At 42.4% G+C, this 21,362-nt stretch overlaps 2 protein-coding genes across 2 annotated transcripts in view; both read right to left on the bottom strand.

The window, feature by feature from the left end:
* The window catches only part of LMLN (leishmanolysin-like (metallopeptidase M8 family)), a 15,475-nt gene extending 15,201 nt beyond the window's left edge, over positions 1-274 (bottom strand). Inside the window, exon 1 of the mRNA XM_009996210.1 lies at positions 242-274. Within this exon, the coding sequence (XP_009994512.1) occupies positions 242-274 (33 nt within the window). The remainder of the gene's footprint in view (positions 1-241) is intronic.
* A 1,975-nt stretch (positions 275-2,249) lies between these two features.
* LOC104387440 (poly [ADP-ribose] polymerase 14-like) overlaps positions 2,250-21,362 on the bottom strand; it is a 19,712-nt gene continuing 599 nt past the window's right edge. Inside the window, exons 2-17 of the mRNA XM_009996209.1 lie at positions 20,357-20,493; positions 20,232-20,265; positions 18,630-18,881; positions 17,814-18,050; positions 14,673-16,945; positions 12,931-13,167; positions 12,472-12,693; positions 11,967-12,030; positions 10,846-10,995; positions 10,115-10,177; positions 8,699-8,866; positions 7,252-7,458; positions 6,563-7,171; positions 5,854-5,999; positions 4,376-4,550; positions 2,250-2,539 (exon numbers count right to left, since the gene is read on the bottom strand). Coding sequence (XP_009994511.1) covers positions 2,250-2,539; positions 4,376-4,550; positions 5,854-5,999; positions 6,563-7,171; positions 7,252-7,458; positions 8,699-8,866; positions 10,115-10,177; positions 10,846-10,995; positions 11,967-12,030; positions 12,472-12,693; positions 12,931-13,167; positions 14,673-16,945; positions 17,814-18,050; positions 18,630-18,881; positions 20,232-20,265; positions 20,357-20,493 — 5,264 coding nt within the window. The remainder of the gene's footprint in view (positions 2,540-4,375; positions 4,551-5,853; positions 6,000-6,562; positions 7,172-7,251; positions 7,459-8,698; positions 8,867-10,114; positions 10,178-10,845; positions 10,996-11,966; positions 12,031-12,471; positions 12,694-12,930; positions 13,168-14,672; positions 16,946-17,813; positions 18,051-18,629; positions 18,882-20,231; positions 20,266-20,356; positions 20,494-21,362) is intronic.

Raw genomic sequence — 21,362 nt, 5'->3', positions numbered from 1 at the left:
GGGGCAGGGCAGGACAGGGCAGGGCGGAGTACTCAGATTACTTTGCACTGGAGCCTTTTACACAGTGGAGTAGGACACTAACATTGTGCATGTGAGGCAAGGCAGCACTGGGCAGTGCAGGGTGATGCAGCTCAGTGCAGGGTGATGCAGTGCAGGGTGATGCAGCTCGGTGCAGGGTGATGCAGTGCAGGGTGATGCAGCTCGGTGCAGGGTGATGCAGTGCCGTGCAGTGCAGTCTCACTGGTCCCATGCAGTGCAGTGGGGAGCTGCGCATCACGTTGCTGCATGAGACCAGGTGCACCCTGCAGGGCTCTGGCTGGCTTGCTGCTATCAAAGCCAGTTTCGGGTTGGGGTGCCAGGCCCCCGGCTCAGCAGGACCCCTCATTCTTTCCTCAAGACCGAGCTCCTTGTCCCTGGGAGTTCTGTGCCTTGAGGAATCTGCTCCAGGCCATGGGCCTGAAGTCCTACTGCCTCTCGAAGCAAAGGTGCTCCTGTGGCCAACTCATCCCAGCACCCACCTCCAGGGCTGGGATTTCATTGTTTTTCCTACACACTACAGCCTTCTCCCAGCTTTTTAGGCCACAAACCCTGCACAACAGAGTACCACCAAGTTTCTAGCACAGAAACTAGTGAAGAAACTTGTACCACCACCAGGGATAAAAACTGCCTGGGATTTTGTAGTGCCTCATCTTGCAGCTGCTGCTGCTTTCCAAGGCATTCCATTACAGTGAGGGCCACACAGAGGGAACGTGGTGTGTCCAAGCTCACCCAAACCCCTCTGGCTGCTGCAGTGCTGCCACAGCACAGAACAGCACCCAAAGAAAAAAAAAAGCAGAGAAGGGAGAAAAGCATCCTCACCTTTTTCACAGGAGTGAGCTAAACTCTGCTTTGCTTGAAGTGGAAATTTACACAAGGAGCTTATCTGAAGGGTTGCAGGAGCACCTGCTGTGAAGAGCAGGATTTTTTTACATTGCCACCTGCCACCTCCAGATACCATAAGCACTTCTCCCCTTCACAGGCGTTGGGAACATCCCAGCAGGGATTTAAGACATCTTGGCAGCTATTTGTAGCACAGATCTCCTTTGGACCATGGCAGAACAAGTTCACCTGGAGTCCACATGCACAAATCTGCCACACAGATAGTACAACAAAACGATTTTGTCTTCTAAGCCTTTTCAGCTTCTCACTATTTACGGCATCACTGTAACACAAAGAAGACACTCAAATGTGAAGTAACACATCCACTGGATGTGTGTTCCTTTGTGTCAACAAATCAGTGAGACAACGTAGCTGTTTGAAACTGCTTTTATTAGAAGCACGTGTATGTGGCTGATACCTGGTCTATCACTGTAATTAGGTGCACAGCATGCAGAGATGTGTTAGTGTCTTTATGTGCTTTGCAGAACTCTGAAAATTTTCAAATGGCTTAAGATTGGTAACTCTAGGTGGTTCTGCAAATTTGTAATTCTGCTGAAGGGTTAATGTTTCAATACTACCAAGAAGAAATTAAAAGTCCCTCATTACTGTCTTTAAAATTCCCAAAGCAATGGCTTTGTATGTGGAAGAGGGATGTACACAATGTGAGGGACCATAGGAAATGTCCCTATAGGCATATATATATATATATAGGAATATAGGAATAAAAGATATACAGGAATATAGGGTATATGGGAATTTATACCTAAGGACTAACAGTGTCTGCCCCAACAGTATAATGGGGGGAAACAATGAAAGCAAAGTGCATGCTTGTTTCTGTAGGGCTCTTAGCACCAACAAATCTGAGTGGATGGCTGACAATGACTGAAAACTCTGCTGGCTAGAGAGGTTATGGTCCAACACTGAGTGCTTTAAATAAAAGCTCACAGGCAACCACCCACTCGATGCTTTATGGGGAATATTGGAAATAGGAACATGTATAGATGCACTGAACTGTCTACACCTCCTGCTTCAGGCCACGGGTGAAGCAGAGCAGGTCCTTCTCCTACCAGCCCCTCTGCCCTGTGTAGGAAGAGGTCAGGGCTGTTCCTGCCTACACCTCCCCATAACTGAATCTGAAATGTGAGTATTGAAAGTACATGTTCTAAAATATTTCCTTATTCCGGCCTCATTGTGTTGATAAATCTTCAAATTATTTAAACACACAGCTAGACAAACAAGCACTTAAGAAACCTAGATACAAATGAGAATCAAGAAGTGTCCTGCTAACTCCTACATGTAAAAGGCACTAGAAGTTTTCCAGACTATTAAAATTATTTTTTGAAAGTAATAAGGTATTCAGGATATGCCTGAATGTCATTAAATATGACAAACATTGATGGATTCGTCACATCATCAACTACGCTGTCAAACAGGTCAAAAGGATCTGCTGGGTTTTTTGGTGGTGGAGTTCTTAGTCCTCTTCTCCCAGCACAGTACTTCCCCGTGAGGACCCGAGCCAAGTACATGTATCTTCTGTTGTTCTTGTCTGGTGTGGAGTAAGTATCCCTAGCAGAATAACTTGCATCAACAGCAAAGTAGGTTCCATGTCCAATTACTGCAGCTGTTTGGAAAGACAATGTTTTCAAATAAAGGCAGTGTTGTTATTTCCAGAAGAATCTCTAAAACTCCCCCTCCCTCCCCTTTTATTTTATTTTCCTCACTCTGTGAATGTTATAAATTTGATTAGAGTTTAAACAGCAAATTCTAGTAATAATTATTTGTATCAGAATTAAATATTAATCTGCATAGATGCCAAATAAGTGTCAACACTCAGGTTTTGACTGTCCTTTTCTAAGGGAAAAAGGGTTCCTCTCTCTGTTAACCCTTGCTGCTTAGCCTGCAATCCATCAAATTGCCAATCTTCAAAGCCTTTTCAACTTAAAATGACTATATGATTGTAATTACAGTTTTCTAGTTATACTTCACAGTAAGAAGTTAGAGGAATCACAGGTTTCCGTCTGAATTATTTTTTTGATATTGTTTGTCAACACTCAGGTTTTGACTGTCCTTTTCTAAGGGAAAAAGGGTTCCTCTCTCTGTTAACCCTTGCTGCTTAGCCTGCAATCCATCAAATTGCCAATCTTCAAAGCCTTTTCAACTTAAAATGACTATATGATTGTAATTACAGTTTTCTAGTTATACTTCACAGTAAGAAGTTAGAGGAATCACAGGCTTCCGTCTGAATTCTTTTTTTCTGATATTGGTACAAAGCTGTTTGGGCCAGGCAGGTCCTTCCTATCTGATCTCTGGATATTTTTCCATGGCTACTCAGCCTGACAAAGGGAAGTGTGCCTTTCCTCTCATAAATCCTGGCTGAGAAAGAGAGGTGGATGTCAAGATTCCCAGGCAGAGAGAGGACATGGGCATCTAGGGCTCTTACTTCTCAAGTAAATCCAACCCCTGGCACTATTAAAGAGCATGGAAGTGAAACTACATCTCCTCTAGTTATGTTTTTAAAATAAACAGTAGCTGCCATTTCTATCTGCACATGGCCTGATACAATCTTTGTGTGTGTTTGGCTTCATTTTCTCAAGAACAGACCAACGTAAGTACCTCTAGAGGATCCAGACAGAGAAATGTCTACTTTTGGATCCAGACTGCACTAAAGTATCGACTAGATGTGAGTTAAGCTGCCTGGCTCTCTCCGGATTAAGTCAGCCCTAGGCATGTACAATTGTGTCTTAAGGAAGAAAACATTAAGAATAGAAATTAAGGACTTCTGAAGTAAAGTTGCAGCACCTTGAAGACCAACTGGCACCTCAATTCAGCCCAAGTTCCAGTTCTTTCGTTCCTGTCCTTCATCTTTGAACGCTACCAAATAATAAACATGACATGACTGTACTGGGGAAGCTGGACAAAACAATCTATGAACTAATGAAGAAAGTCCTTCTGCTAAATATTTAATAGATATCCCTAGCAACTATTAAAGGGGAAGAGTTAATTAATGAATTTCAACTGATTTCATTTACATAAAAATGGTAGGGGAGTGGGATCTTCTGATTGCTTCTGCTATCCTTATCTCTGGAGGCAACAGGAGAAGCATCTGCACCTCTACTACCTACCTTTGTCTAAGAGGAGAGGAGAAACCAGCAGCTAGCAGCTGGTATCTCAGCTGAAGATGCTGAACAGCAGCCCTTGTTCCTTTCTGTAGGCAGACCACAGTAACATATCTCAAAAGCTGCCCAGGCTTGATTTCAGAGTAGGTGAGCTTCTTCTGATACCCCCTAGATGGTGGTGTTCATCAACAACTGAACAAGTTAATTCCTCTATCCTCATAAATTATGCTTTGGAGTTTATAATTTTTTTTTCTCCAACTTGATGTTGTGCTGCCAGCACTTTCAAACTGACATTCCCTAGCACACCTTGAGGAAATTGAATGTTTTGGTTATTGACTCACCATTCTTTCCAGCAAACGCACGATTAAATCCATTTAAGTTGATGTTGCTCAATGAGCATGCAGTTGTCCCATGAAATAGCATCCTCTCATTATTTTCATTTTTGTTCTTTGCACAGAGAGATATTTTTTTAATTTGGTATGTCTGCCAAAGGTAGGGATTTTGCATTCTTTCAATCTGCAAAGTCACAAAATAGAACTATGTTTATACTGGTAGGGATCAATATGTATCATGGCAGGAAAGCTTTAAAACCAAACTGAAAGAATAACAGTAATTTTCACTGTACCCTCTTAGTGTGGGGCTTGGCTTGGGGAATTGAATACACGAGCCTCCTGAAAAATCAGAAACCAAAGTAGCTTACAAGAGCTTTTCAAGCTTGGTAATTTTTTGTATACTTTTGTCTTGCCTGCCACCCCAGGTACACAGGCAACCACAGTAGGGATGCTTTGTCATTTTTAGAAACAGGCTGTTGTACCACTGCTAGAGCAAACAACATCAGGTGCCTTCTTGTACATCCTCACCATCCTTACTGATAACTTGCTCGCTAAAGGGTAGACTGCAGCAAAAGCATTACATTGAATTTAAGTCTCTCTGCTAGGTCTCAGCATGGAAGTCACAATTACATCCTTTCCTGTGCAGCTTTGCAACAATGTAAAAATAATTTGCTGAGAGGATTGGTGTTGCTGCCTCCCCGTGTCAACAGTGTGAAGATGGCTCAGGGGGAAACCAGCTGCATATCTGCATCCACGTATCATCTTACAGGCATTGCTGCAACAGCTTTCCATTTTCAATTGAAAATGTCTTGGTGTCATTACCTGAGTTTTTCCAGTGTACACTAATATTTTGTCCTGTTTGTGTCTTGGTGACCATACTCATTCAACCTCATGACAGAAGAAATTTTTTCAAACACATATTCTCTTCATTTAATTGTATTTTCTCTATTTGTTGCTCCTCCTGATTCTGAATAATTCCATCTTCTCCCTGGCAATTCAATCTCTGTGCTCTGTGTTGCAGATTTTTCAATGAGCAGAATAAAATCTTGACACTTTGGTTAAAACCAACACTCCAGCCTAGCCTGACAGGCTGGGGCTGACAGGGGAGAAGTAACACAATTGTAAAAAGGGGTATGGCCAGTCTGTAAGGAGTCAGTATTTTCCTTTGCATTCTGAATGTGCTTGCTAATGCTTCCCTTTCAGTATAGAACTTCCTGATTGGAATTACCACATGAACTAATGATCCCCAGATTAACTGAATGTGGAGTCAGCTCAGAGACTGATGGTCACTAGTTTTGTGTTAGCAGAAGGCAGACTTGGCAGGGCAACTCTTAGGAAATTGGATTTGATTTATATCCACCCTGTCCTACAGTGCTGGGGAGACAAATTAAAGGTGTATTTTGTTGCAGAGACCTTAACAAACCTTTAGAAAGTATATTAATGTTTTTAGCCCAAGAATTCACTCTTTTTCCCCTATAGGATTTCACCTTCTCTATGATCGCTCCGGGACAGCTTTTCCGAAATTGTCTCTCAACTTCCAGAAATTCCTGACATGGTGGTTGGAGATTCACCAGTTTGACCCGTTCCTCTTTCATGTCTTCCCAATGCATAGGGAGCTCTATTGCCTGGTTGTCTGCAAAACAGTGACAGCATCATTAGCAGGGTATCATCAGATACCTGGAGCTCAGTTTTGTAGACATATCCTACAAACCGTCTGCATACAGAGGGCTGAGAGGACAGTACCCTACACAATACTTCATTGCAAGAATACCCTCTCCCTTCAACACCTCACTGGCTTTGTGATGCACTGTAAAAAGCTTTGCATTTTCTCTAGTCTAATTATCCCCATAGCAGTATCTAACAAAAAAAAAATAATAATTGGAAAACCACAGAAGAATTTTATGCACTCTTCATACACCACTTAAGCATTAAAATTATGCTCACTAGTCTCATAGGTGAGGATAATGTTTTTATTTAAAATACCTGTTCTGATTTCAGTCCTATCTGTCACTAATCACGGAAAAGTAACAAGAAAGAAGGGAAGAGGGGGGGGTGGGGTGAAAGGAAAGGGAATAAAAGGGCAAAAACCCCTACAAAATAGCTTACTACTTTGGAATAGCCAAGTTTGCATTTATCAGAATTATAATTCAGTAATCACCATTAAGGGTTTTTTTAATTAAGAAAGCTGTAATTTACCTTCATTTTTTGGCACACGTTGAATGTTTATAGTTTTCCCTTGGTCATCAATAGCCTGTAGACTATTCAGATCCACCTTGTAGTTGTTGTTGTTAATTTTGACAGTAAGATGTGGTCTTTTAGCTATTTTGGCATCCTCCAGCTGCATATTTGTCAGTTTATCAAAAGTAACAAAGCTGCCATTGCTTCCAGGATACCTCCATTCAACCAGGTTAAAAGCAAGTTCTGCCTTGGATCGCTCTTCTTCAGTATCTCTAATGTTTTGGATCATTTTTTTAACTTCCCCAGAAACAAACCAGACATCTTTGCTAATACCAGAGATTTTAATCTTGGGGGGGGAAAGTGTATTTTCAAACTGAATTTTAACATCCTTTCTTTTCTGGAGATCTGCCAAGGTGTCAACGTGACTGTCATCAAAATCTTCAATTAGCTCATCTGACATAATGTTTTCAAACTGTTCCTTTGAAATTAATTTCTTTAACCACAATTCTGTTTCATATATTTTTTGTCTGCTTTCTCCACAAATTTGAAATGTAGCTAAATCAACTTTCTTCTTCAAAGCCCTGGGCTTTTTCTTCTCAGTGGGTTGGATTCTGCGCCAAAAACAAGCTGTCAAGAAATACATATTCCTTATTAGTTTGAAATAAAAGATCATTAGCTTCATGTGCCCGTACACGTGGGAAACTTACATCTAACTGGAGACACCTGTGAATTTTCTGTGGATGAATCTGAATCTCTTATCTTCTTCATGCTGGAGTAAAAGTCTCTGAGCATAGCTCTCTGGAAGACCACGATTTTAATTTGTTTCAGATTCTGTACTGATCTTTGGCTTGCAAATTCCACTATGGCATCCAACATGTCATCGGCTACATATGCTGGACTCAGTCCTCCTTGACCTAAACAAAAATAAAAGGCATGTACCAGTGAACAGCACTTAAAGCAAGGCAGCATCTAGAAAACAGAGAGCACATCCCCACCTCATACAGACTGGTGTCCCTCCCTCCTCCCCCATTCTGCTTTCAGGCCAAAGCCCCAGGCTTAATCTCAGCTTTACACCTAAGCCTGTGAGCTCCAGGAGCTGACACCCTACACAGACCTGGGAAGACCTTCTGGGATTCACCCCCTGTGTACTTTGAGGTTCCAGGAAACACTTCAGCCTTAGCCTCCCCGTGATGTTTTTTAACCCACACATCACTAACTCTATCCCCAGCTTTAAACCAGGTACCAAAGTAAAACCTGACCAAAAGCAGCAGAGGATTTTGACACAAGCCTGCTGTGCATTTCAACATACAAACAGGAACATCACACTCAAAACAATCGCTCTCATTCCCCTACAACAAGCCTGAAGTACAACCTGAAGCTAATCCTGAAATTTTGTTGGGATCCCAAGCCATTTCAGCCACTGCATCCCTGGGACAGCCACTGTGACAACAGCATGCAGGTGCTGTTGGCAGCCCAGGGGATCTGCCATAACCATCACTGTGGAGTCCAAACACTGACCCACACACCAGCCTCTACCCTAACCTGGCACACTGAGCAAGGACCAGCTCATGATTTATTTTTCCCATGAAGAGGAGCCTTGGCCTGAGGAGAACACCCTGCTTTCTTCAAGCCCTGCTCCCCAGGCTAGCCAGAAGCTTCAGCCAAGGAAGCTAGCCTGCCTCTACCCCTGCACTGGAGCAGATAGGCTCTATAAATGGTGTAAACTACTGGTACCCAGCCCACAATTTCTGTAGCCAAGGTTTTGATCTCAGGACAAGTCCAGCTTCCTCCTCCTCCAAACCCCAACTCCAGCCCTTCCGTGTGGCTGAAAGCCCAAGGCAATGGTCTATGGGAAGTTTGAGGAAAGGTGCAGGGTGGCCAGGAGACACACAGTCTGTTTTGGGGAAGGATGTCTTTTATGGAACAATACCTTTTCTTTAGCTGTTCTTGCTCAAATCAATATTGACTGTAATATTTATACTTTTTTAAAAAACTAGGATTTTTAAAGTGTTTCAAATGACCACAACAAACTTGCACAAATCAGAGAGCTTCTTGTACAAGTCTACTCTTACCCACATCAGAGGCATCAACTTTGTCCCAGTTTCTGAACTACCCACATCACAGCCCTCATCACTGTCCCAAGACAGCGCAAACCTGTTCCAATTGCTGGGAAGGTGACAGATGTGTACATCCTTAGCTCACACTCGTTAAGCACTTTGGAGACCAGACTCTTCACGTTGCTATTGTAAATCACATGGATGATTCTACTGCACAACAGTTTCCCACCATGTGTAGTAATAAAGCCACTTTGACACTGCTCAGCTGGAACACAGAAGGTAAAGAAGACATTTAATTTTCAAAGTGGCTACCCATTCTGATAAGAAAATTGGTTATATTGATGCCAGAAGAAAAGTGCAAAAACTGGAAAGAAATCCACAGGGAGCCATATTATCCTGGTTTTAGTTGTTTCTAGTAAATAATTCTGACTGCAGAATTTCTTTGAAAAAAGTAATTCAAGTAATCATGTGTTTTCTAATTTCCCAAGATCCTAGCTACAATGGGGTTTCTTATTGAGTACAACTTCAGAATTTCTGTTGAATTTAAATACTGCTCACTTTTATTTAAAAGCATGCCAATAGAATGCTCACAATTAATTTAGATGAGAAATACCTTCTTATGACAATTATTCCTCGAAAGCTCAAACTCTTATTCTGCAGAAGAGCTGAATAGTTAAAATAATACCACTAAGATAATGACCAGCTGATCTAAGAACTGTGCTATGGAATCTGTAAAAAGACATTTGTGTTTTTTCAGAGCTCTAATGTTTGATTACAAACACCTCGAAACAGGAGTCATATTGTGGGGGTGAACAGACTGAAGAACATGGGGTTACACGCCACTTCACTGGTCACAAAGGTAACAACTGATTGCAAGAGGTTCTGCATGCACTGAGATCAGGCTGATAAATGGGGACAGCTTGAAAAGCCAAAGGCTGGGAAAAATATCCACAAAACTCCACCTTTTGAGTTAACTTCTGGATTTGGAGCAGAAACATTTTGTTTATGCACCCAGGACGTGTCCCTTTCTCTGCTCTTAGAGGCCAACCACAGAGAGTTGGGATTTTCCTGCTCTACTGGTCTGGCAAAATGCAGATTAGAAAAGAACTTGTGATCAGGGTGATAAGCAGAGTTACATTATTTCAATAAAAAATAATAATGTATTTTTGAATGTAAGCCCAGATCTGCTATTAGCTTTTAAAAGCCAGTCCTGCATGGGCTTACACCAAAAGAAGGTCTTCCACCACTCTGTTCAGTTTCAAAACTTCAGCTCTCCTCTATCTGACAATAGATGAGCTTAAGAATCATGCTCAAGCCAATGGGACTGTTTCTGGTCTTAAATCAGACACCAAGTAGGTGTCAAAACAACAACAGGACTTTTCGAAATTCCTAAAAGTGAAAGCTATTTTTTCAGCTAAAATAATTATACCCTCAGAGTACAGAGTAATAAAACAATTTTAAGTTTTCAGAGAGAAAAGATTTTTATTAAACAAGACAGTATGTTTTAACATACCATATTGAGTACATTCGTCTTCTACCTGGGAACCTGCAGCATCCATGATTGCTTTGAAGACCCCTTAAATGATACAAGAAAAGCATATGCAGTCATTATGTCAACTTAGCTATTCTACTCAAAACTCTACACAACTTCTGGACTGTACAAATACCCCAAATTCTCACATAGCAAAGTGCAAAACCTTGCCAGTTCCCTTAAGTGCCTTCCATGACACACTGCACTGGCTGCAAAGAGAACATTGCTTTCCTTCTTGATTAGAAATCATTACCAATAACCCATATTTCATTGTTTCACCAGCCAATAGTATGCTCCTCACCAAACCCTCTGATTGATTTGAATTGTATCATGTGATGCCTTTTATACTTGCATTTCACAACATCACCAAAGAATCCTCTGCATCTTACAGCTCAATTTACTTAGCCAGGGCTTTGCCTTGCAGTGAGACATATTGGGACAAGAGCAGTTTTTCAGAATTTTGATATAAAAATTCACTTTATTTAAGCATTTTTGTCATCTGGTCAGATACCTTCTGTTTGAGTAGTTTAGAAACTAAGTGAACCATTCAGGACACATAAAAAACCTTTTTAAGATCTACTTCCTGACTAATCACAACTTTCTCATCTGAAAAATACTTAATTGCAGTTTCTCATATGGACAATTCTTTCCCCTACCCCTTTTAAAAGCTAGCACAAAATTATCACTAAAGAACTGGATATTTAATACAATACCTGATTTGGCATTAAATTTTTCATTTGCTATGTTTACAATAACCTCTGTATCTTCCTTGGTAATATCTCCATTAGCTACTTCAAGCTTAATGGGGCCAATCCATATTTTATGAACTCCCACTACTTCAGTTGGAACACACCTAATGGAACCTGCAAGGGAAAGAAAAATACCTTAAACCACTTCTTCTCTAGTTTGGGGTATTATTCTTTTCCACTGATGGAAACTTCAACTTATAATTTCAAGGAGCACGGTCTGGATCAGTCTGATGGCCCTAGAGAGCCTCTGCCCTTCTCTTTACTCCACTTCTGAAAGCAAGAGGATGCAGTACCCTTCCTGTTTCAATACTGTGAAAGTGAAACCATTTCTATTCCTGTAAATCAAGCAATATACATTCAGAAAGGACTTATGGGGTTACCTGACCTGACCAGGTTTGTAACAGTTTTCTGAATTAACTTGTACAAGAAACAGAGTAGCCAGCCTAAGCATTGCCAGTCACGGAGATCCCTCCACCACGCTTTTATAAAGTATTTCATCTTTACCCTCACAGATAGAAAACTGTTCCTTATGTCTAGTCTAAACTTACCTAACTCATATTTTATTGCACACTCTCAACTTCATCTGATTGATACAGCAACTGAGAAGTAAGAGCTATATATTCTTGGGAATAAGCCTTTACTGTTGATGCTGCTCACTGGTTTTCTTGTGCTAGTGTCACACCACTGTCAATTAATGAAAAGAAAATAATCCATTCTGTTTATCTCTGTGTAAAATATTGAAGGTACAGAAACACATGTTATGTATGGATAGTTTGGCAAAGTGATAACCAAGTTCTTAAACCCTTTGGAAAGGACAAACCAATGGTTCTCCTACCTGGATATTCTCTTCCATGTGATAAAACTGGCCTCACCAAGAGATAAACATGTCCTCAACAAAAAAAATTCCTCTTTAAGATTTCACAAATGGATTTTAAGAATGCCAGTCCATTAGGAGGAAAAAAAATAATAATAAAAAAGCTCTTTGTCTTATGACATGTCATCTGTTTCCTGTACATATAAAATCACTTTACAGAATTGACCTTCTTCCCCGTGTCCCACTTCCTGTCCCTCCCTACATAACATACCTGCCCCTGCTGCTGCAGCATCACAATTCTCAGTGATCCTGTGTCCTAGCTCAATGGTGAAAGCCTGAGAAGAGAAAAAAGGTACCAAAATGGTATATCAGAGTTTATATACTGAATATTTTCATAATTAACAGACACATAGCTCTTGCTGAGCCACCTGATGCACTTTACAGTCATGTTTAGTAGTCACTAATAACAGTGGAAGCCCAGGATGGTCCATGTTATACAGATACTGTCTTTGTGTTTCCAGAACTCCCGTCACAAGATGAGTGAGCACCTACAGGTGCCTCATAGGCAGTGAGGCCAATTTTGTCTTCAGCTTATGCTTGCTCAGAGTTTATATTTCAGAGACACTGAATGAGACACTGGAGAGACATCCCACCGTCACCAGCCCACAGCAGTAAGTGCTAAATTATTCCCTTGAGAAAGCAATAAAACTAAACTATATTGCTAAGGTATAACCAGAGCAGCATGTAACAGACAGCATTGTCCTGAGAAGAGCTACCTCAATGGTACCCAGATCCTTTGGATACAAGCAAAAATTAACTTCCTGGAGAGTCTTCCGAGTGTGCGTACGACTAAACTTGAAGACCACATCAAACATTAGCTTAGAAACAATGTATTTAGGAAATCCAAATCCTCCAGTTCCAATAGCTGGGAAAGTGATCGATTTCAGTCCAAGTTCTTCAGTTTTCTTCAAGCAGAAATAGATTATATCTTCTAAGGTCTGTAAAACAGAGTAGGTACCTTTAATAAAGGCATAATTTATTATTAGTTCCACAGAGACTATGCTGGTATGAGAAAAAGCTGTTAGTGCCTCAAGGCATCTTTAAGGTCACTCCAACAGAAGTAAATGGAGTTGACTCATCTAAGCTAACTATTTAAATCCTGAAACATCAGGACAGGATGCCAAATAAATCGGTTTCAGAATATTTTTCTTTTTAAAAAAATAATTTAAATATACCTGCAGGGCCTGTCCTCTTCCTCCATCCCAGAGAGGAAGTATGGCATGAAGCACGGACTTGCAGGGCAGAGCACATCCACTGGTGCAGACCACACCTCCTTGAACACCTTCCTGCCTTTCTTTTTCTTGGTCAAACTCCCACTGGAGTGCAATTCCAGCCTTTTCCAGCACGGCTTTGCAAAGAGGCCCCATACCAAACTTCAGACTTCTGCCAACACTGTTGACAATAACATCCGTCTGCAACAAAATGACCGTGAGAATACCTATAGCCAGACTGCAAGTTAAAATATGCATCAAGACAAATAGCACTACCAAAGGAGCGCAGAGCATGAAAAACAGGACTGCCAGTGGGGAAATAACCTGGTTTTCAGCACAGCTTCTACATACTAAGTACTCCTGGACTTGCAGGAAACCTACAGTAGGCAGCATCAGACTCCCTGTGACTACCACCACCAGGGGTATCTACGTGTGAGCAGGTCACTGGAGGCAAGGCTGTGACTCACTTCATCCTGAGCAGATGCCAACAACTGGGAAGGTGAAATAAACCCAGCCTCTGTAGCTCGCCTCCTCCCCTCTCCACAGACCCAGCCTTTCCTATATTTCCTTGTGAAGAATGGCTGCAGTGTTGCTTCTTCTTCTCTAGCATCACCACTGGATGTATTGTACAAGGTGCACACAATGCAGAAAGTTTAACGTCCCTTTCCTCCTTTGCAGTGAAGTGGGATTGGCTACACCTCACAGACCAAGACCAGAAGCAGCACCTCACAGACCAAAACAAGGTGAAGGGAGGTTGATGTGCTCTTATAAAGTGAAACAGGTAAAGACTTGAAGTCTGGTGTTTGATTAGCTTTCTTCCACTGGAGACACCTGAATCACCATTTTAAATGTGTGTCATATTGAGGGTTCTTTACATCTAGTACTGCTTTTTATTGGAACAGCCTTTTACAGGCACCAAAATGTCAACTGAACCAACTGATGCTGAAACAATAGGACAATAATAATAATAAGTTAGGGAGATTTTTCAACTCCAGAAGTATAAAGGCTGTTGATAAAGACAGGTTTATCAAGATGCACTTTGCATCACTGAAGAACATAATGTAAGGGAAACAAAGTATGTCAGAGGTGCAAGTTGAGCCTCGATGGTCTAGATGAGGAATAGCTAAATGCTTTGTTAGCAAAAAGAATAAGAATGTAAGGAAAAAATAAGTAGAGTCAATTCTAGACTTTAGCAAAAGAATCTAAACTAAGCATGCATTCTTCTATGGGGCTGCTTTCCTAGAGCCCAGTAGCTTTTTCACAGACTGTGTCTTTAATCCATTCAAAAAGAAGGAAACTAACAAAAATAAGCTACATCTTCCCTGTTTGCACGACAAGTGCTGAATTCCTGTAATATCCAACCTAGACAGCTACAGATCATATAAATGCTTCCAGAAAGTAAGTACTGCAGCATTTCCATTTTAGGAAAAAAAAGCAAGCTGTTTTACATGTTGACCTTAGATCTGGAGAATTAATAAAACCTAGGTGGGAATGAAACATCCTGAAACCCACAGCTGCCCTCTAGAAACTGCTGCAGTGCCAGTTCCCATCCTGAAATCCATCAGTTTTGCAACTTGCATCCCTGTTTAGCTCACACACAGCCATTGTTCCCTGAAGTAGCAATTGCTTTGTAAACCAATGTAACTTTAAGTAGAAAAATTTGAAATCTTCATATCACGTTAAAGATGAAGCAGAAGGCAACCTACCGTGGCTTCCTGGATGTTTTTCTCTTCTACTCGGATACAAAGCCCTTCATTTGTTGTAACCACCTGCAGATGCTCCTGGCTTTCTTTCAGCTCACTGCCCTCTGAGCGGGGCATCATCAGTATCAGGGAGAATGATTTAGCTGCAAACACTCTTTTTACCGTCTCGCTCAGAACCTGAACCACTTCTTCCACGTCATCCACGAGATGAACCTCCTTCAAGCTGCTGTCTGACTTGCATTTTTCCAAGGTCTCCTTGATGGAGGATACAACTGAACGTGTACAGGTTTGCAGTGGGAAGCCATAACTCTCTCCACTTATAGCAGGCAGAGCAATGGAATGATAGTTGAATATTTCAGCCAGCTGTATACTTGTCCTCACTATAGCTTTTATCACGGACAAGCAATCCTCTGGTTTATGCTTCTTCCACCTGGGCCCAACAGCATGCATGACACTCTTGCAGGGGAGCTTCCCAGCACCCATGGTAAGTACACACCCAGGCCCGTAACGGCCAGTCTTCCTCACCACCTCGTTGCACTCCTCTTGCAGCTCCGGGCCAGCTGCCTTTGACAGTGCCTCAGCAACACCACTGATGTGCTGCAATTCTTCATTACATAGACTGACCACAACATCAACTGGGTAATCACATAAGTTACCTTTATACACTGCTATTACAACCCCATCTGGCAGCACTACCTCATGGTAGAGCTTTCTTTTCTCTTTATTACCAACTTCTTCACCCTTCTGTTGTTGTTGTTGTTGTTGTTCTTCCAGCCTAATCAAACAGTTAAACTTCTGCTTTGCCTCAAGAACATGTGAATCTTTCCTCTCAGTGAAGAAGTTTTTAGCTCCTGGTGTATTGATTGTCACATCTTTTGAGTGAAGGGATGACAGAATTTTTTCAAACATGGTTACTGCTTTTGACACTTCTGCTCTTGGTCCATCCAGAAGAATACATGGTGTCCTGGTGTCAAAACATACTGTCACACCTTTCTTCCTCAATTCAAGATAAACATCAGATTTGTTCTCTACAAACTGCACAGCCACCACTGACTTAGCTGGGATTGCTTTTTCCACCTGTATGTTTCTATCTAGGAAACTTCTAAATTTCTGATAAACCTTTTTTACAGTCTTAGATAAGCCAGTCATAATAATTTTGTTTTCTTTTCCAACAGGTCCATCAATGACTAGGCCTTCCTGGGAAGAATTGTACTTCTTAAGCAAGGAGGCAAGAAGACTTTTCCACTCCTCCTTTTTAATGACCTCATCGTCCCCCACGTCAATGCATATGTATTTTAAGCCTTTCTTTATTTGCTTTTCTGCTTCCAAAAGATCTTTGGAGGTATTTCCAAATAGCATTACAACATCATCCTGCAGAGTACCATGCTCATAAAAAGCATTAATTTTTTTCCCAGTGAATAACAACTCTGACATTGCTTTATTATCTACGACCCGTAGATAGTTGAGAACATGGGGATCAACTGTAACTAAAGTATTTGGCATGTTCAATACCTTTTCCAGTAAGTCAGCTTTGATGACATACACTTCTGCAGGCAATCCACGCAGCTGAACAGTTTTTTTTGTGTCATCATAAAAGATCTTCAAGCACGGGTACTCTCGGTGAATTTTCTCCTCCAGCCCAGCATTTTGCAGAACAGCATACTGTCCTGGCAACACTGGCACAGAAATTTCTATGCTTTGGCTCTCTCTTTCAGTCTCCTTCATGGTGTTTTCCATCCATTCCCTCACGACTTTCTCTGCTCTGTCCACTGCTGCTCTGTTGCCTGCAATCACCATTGTCTCCTCAGGAAGGTCAGCTATGAGCAGAGCAACATCCTTCTCCAGTCTCTTTCTCACATCTTCCCAACCCACTGAGTTTACTCTACACTTTATAGTCACATAACATGACATGAGACGTGAGAACTCAGCACAGGCAGCTTGTTTCCACGTCTTCATCAACTGAACCACTGGCTTTTTCTGCTCAGGAAGAGGTAACGAGGGGCACAGTGTAACTTCGGGGTGGGCACAGTCCTTCTGTGGCCATTCCAGCTTGCAATGGCAAACTGCCATCTCCTGGTCTATGTCTTGGATCAGTTTAGCCTGCCTTTGTAAAAACTGCCAGACATGTGGATCTAGTGGCACCCCAAAGGGGTCTGGCATCTTGAGAGGTGGTCTTTCTTTTCCATAGAGGACTGTTCCCAGGGAAGGGTAATACGGATGCACAGGAATCTGTCTCTCTTCCAGTAAATGCTGCTTTTCCAAGACAGTGTTTAGATCTAAAAGTTAGCACACACAGAGCCAAACACACACACACATCATTAACTTCAAATCAAGCAAGTTACTCTGTTCTTAGAACTACTATGTTAAATAAAATAGCTCTTTCCAATGAAAAAAAAAAAAGAAAAGTTATTTTTATGACTTTCTGATTTCCAGGAAGGGGACAAGATAAAAAGCTTGGCTCCATCTAGTTTTGTAAATATGCTTGTGCTTGTATTTACCTGTACAGCTTGCACTCATTTCCTAAGGAAAGCCCACCAGGGGGCAGGGCCTTATTAAGTTACTACTGTGAAATGCTTCTTACTCCCAACTTAAAGTAAAACTCTGTGCCAGTGCATTTTTACTTTATTTTTGAGGGGTTGCATTTTCAATTGGAATGGACAAAGGAAAGGAATTAAGATGTTGGGACTTGAAACCATGTTACAGTGATCTAAAATAGCTATTAACTTAAAGCAAATTCTGAAAGCCAGAAGAAAAAAAAAATTGCCTGGCAGATATATTTAACTAAAAGTAAAGGAATTTACTAAGCCAGGAGTCTCCTAACAGAGATATTTACCATACAATGCCTCCTCTCCCTGCAAGTACAATCCTTGTTGTATTGCAGATAAAAACCTCTGTAAATGCAGAAAAAACATCAGTGGGAACAAGCCATGCATAAAGCAGATCTTAAAATGACCCTTTGGTAGTATGAAAAACAGAGAGATTCTGAAACTCTAGCCATGCAGCAGTATTTCTAAAGGCAGAGCACTTCCCAGGAACTGGACAGTGTTGCTGGCTTAAGCAACAGCAAGCCAGGCTCCTCCTAAAGCCCCAGATCAGGGTCAGTTTCTTTCAGGTGCTGTTTGGTCAGGTGGAGGGCAGCATTACCTTTGTGATCATGGAAAGTAATGATGGCCGAGTTCTCCTCAGGGAAGAGCTGGACACTTGACACAGACTTCCCTCCACTCTGCTCACTCTCGAAGTACATGGTGATGTCATCTCTGGAAATGTTGGCTGGGAGGTTTTCAGCCTTGATGCTCTGGGTCAATTCAAGAAGCCTGGCAGTCATTTTTAGTTGCCTAACTCTTTTGTGCTGTGAACATTTTTTGACAAACTCTTCAGCATCTGTAAACAGAAAAGCAGTACAAGCTGACTGTGTTTTCCAGTGTTGTTAACAGGCCCAGCTATCACTTCTGGCAGAGAAATGAGCTGAGTCTACTTCTCCCTCTATTTGGGGTAAAACTGTCTTTGGTGACAAATAATGAACTCTGTTGTGACAAACAGGGAAAACACACACAGCCAATGTTACTCTCTGTTGTTCACTGCCACTACGTCTCTGTTGGCCTCCTACTGATCTCTTGTATAAACTAAACGGTTCTCACTGTTTCACTTTCTTCTCAAATGGTGATTTTAAATAGTTTGCAGAACTCATCTTCATCCTCAGTCCACTACCACTTCTTCTACATCTAACCCAAAATAAGATAGAGACAATGAGACCTCATCAGTTTCAATTAATGAAGGTGCTACAGTTTTCTACTTTCAGTGTAACATTGGGAATCTCAGGCATTTTCATGGAGCTTACATTTTTCTTGAAGTCCAGGTAATTTTTAAAAACTGGATCTCCCTTGGAAGAAGAATCAAGCTCTGAAAGCTACTACTCCTACATATACATGGAAATAAACAATGGTATTAATCCTGACTTACCAATCCTTTTTTTAAAAGTAGCTACAGCAACATTTAGTTCAGGTATCTCTTCCACAGTGAAGTCATCATCTGACAGGCCACTGATGTTCTCCAACAGGATAATGAAGTATTCTGAATTGCATCCCATGTTTTCAAACACCACTGAAGGTGAGGTCTCTGCAGACTCTTCTGCAAGAAGGAATCTGCCAGATTCCTCCTGGTGTTCACTGCTTGGAACAGAACTCTCTGCATTCTGCAAGGCTTCTGCACCATCTTTAACAGAAAGAGAAATAAGCAGCATGACATATCAGTGCATCTTTCTTGGAATAAACAGATTTTGCTCACCCTTTCTCTCCCTTCCTCTCCCATGAAAAGAGATCATCTAATCAAACAAATACTGCAGGGTATATCCTTGGACTTGCTGGGATACAAAACAGCCCAGGTGTGATATTCTGCAGGGCTGCAAGCAGCTTCTGTGGTGGCACAAAAATAGCCAAAAGAAAACAAGTCCAAGGTCACTGTTATGTCTCTGAATTGGAGACATAAATAAAACACAATAAAATTCATTGAGATAACAAACCACAGCTGCCCAGGTTGGTAAGGGCTGTGAGAGGCTCTGCAATCCCTGCAACTGTATCTTAGTCTGGGTGTAAACAAGTTTGAACACAGCTGGGGACCTTCACAGGCAACACAGCAAATCAGTAACTCAGTGTGACTGGATGCAGAGCCTCCTGCTGACCACCGTGCCCTGCCACCAGTGCAGCACCACGGTGCTGAAGGACCCATGTCCACAGAAGGCTGGCAGGGATCCTGGCACTCACCACCCTCAGTGAACACCTCCAGGGCTGTGGCAGAGGACAGGTGCAACTGAGGGGGGAGGAGCTGAGAGGAGCAGCTGTACACCTGCCTGGGGATGGGGTGGGGTCAAGGTCTCAGCTTGCTTTTGCTCAAGAACATCCAAAAATCCCTCAGTCCTGGGGCAGCACCCAACAGCCCCAAGGAGGAAGACAGAGAGGCAGCACGGGAAGGCTGGAGCAGGAGGCAGCACTGACAGGCTGGCTCTGCCTCTGCTCCAGGGTTTACCAGCTCTCCTAAGGTACAACAACTGATACCAAACCTGTAACATGCACAGAAGACAGCTGCCTTGGAAGGCCTGTCAGCATAAGCCCAGCAAGAGGAAAATGAAACAAGTAACTGTAGAAGCCATATTATTTCTAGATCCCTGTCAGGAACCATCTGCTCCATTACATCCCATGAATTACAAAAAAGCCAAAACTGAAAGCTAGGCTGACCCAATGAAGGCATGAAAAGCAGCAGCTGAAGATTTTCAAGGTCCCCTCTGGCATAAAAAACAAACAAACAAAAAATAACTTGAAGTTCCTAATTTTGAAAGGAGGAAAAAACACCCAAAATGGCACCAAACAAGACTTTAAACAGAAACTCCATCCATAGAGTCTACACGACCCCTGGCCAAACATCTTTCCCTCTATCACCTGAATCAGGCTGCCAAACTTAGAAACCTTCAGCACAACTCCCCACCAAACTGGAGCTGTGTGTGGAGAAAAGCATCAGGGGTTTCATTTCCTGAAGAATCAGCAGACAGGACGAGGGACAACGTTTTACCTTCTGTTTGAAGGTTGCTTGTGGCATCCAGACCCTACAACAAAATTCAAGCAAAATATCAGTGAGTGTTTTGACACTCTCACCACTATTTCAAAGCTCTGGTTAGGATTACAATCGTTATTCACCTTTGTGGGAACTGATTTTTCTGGAAATGGCTTCTCTTCAGCAGCTACTGCTCTTTCAGGGTCTGTGACAATGATCTCCATTTTTTTCCCTTCCACATCCAGCTTATGACACTGTTTCTGAAGAACTCGTTGCCTCACTAAAGCGAACGAAACAAAAACCCCAGTGACAATTTGAACAGAAACACACCTTGAGGTTACACACAGCATTTTCCCACCGTTACATGAGGACACACACGCTGCCCCACAAAGTGGAAGAGCTTTGAACTCATGAAGCTAAAACAGCAAGCACAAGGCTTCCTTCCTGAAAGTGGGTGGAAGAACAGCAGGGGATATCATTTCTGGAAACAAAACAAAACCAAACACACCAGAACACCAGAGACCAAAGCAAAGCTCTACCACACAACTCCCAGGGAGTGCCCACAGCGCTGGGCTGGGGCTGCAGCACGGGGGTCCCAGGACCAGTCCCACACCTTGCACACCCTCTTCCAGCCACTACCAAAATCCTTTGTGTGTCTTGCACTTACCAGCTGAGCGAGTCAGCAACTGGGAAGCATGTTAAGGAGAGAAAAACAAAAAAGGTGCGTGCATATGTGTGTATATATAGACATAGATACGCTTACCCACACACGTGTACCTGCAGGTATATGTGTACACTTAAGAACCGCAGCTAAATCCCTGCCACCTTTGCAGCAAGTTGACAGGAACACACACACGTTACAGGGATACAAGCACGTTACAGGAACACACACACGTTACAGGGATACAAGCACGCTGTGGCGGGGGGGCCCGAGCCCCCGCCCCCCCCGCCAGCAGCTGCAGGCAGAGCCCAGGAGCCCCAGATCCCTGCCTGGGCCACTTCACTAGGAGGTAAAAACGAAGGCGCCAAGGAAAGCTCAGGGCAGAGAAGGGCAGGGGGGGCGATGCCGGAGCAGATGCCGAGGGCAGCGGGGCAGGAAGGGGCCGAGGTGCCGGCGCAGAGGTGACAAGCAAACGAGTCAGTGATTCC

This window comes from Chaetura pelagica, unplaced genomic scaffold (genome assembly GCF_000747805.2).
Source record: "Chaetura pelagica isolate M959 unplaced genomic scaffold, ChaPel_1.0 scaffold3, whole genome shotgun sequence".
In the NCBI taxonomy this organism is placed as follows: domain Eukaryota; kingdom Metazoa; phylum Chordata; class Aves; order Apodiformes; family Apodidae; genus Chaetura; species Chaetura pelagica.
The sequence above is the reverse complement of the archived record's forward strand: the minus strand, read 5'-3'. Positions and strand labels throughout refer to the sequence as shown.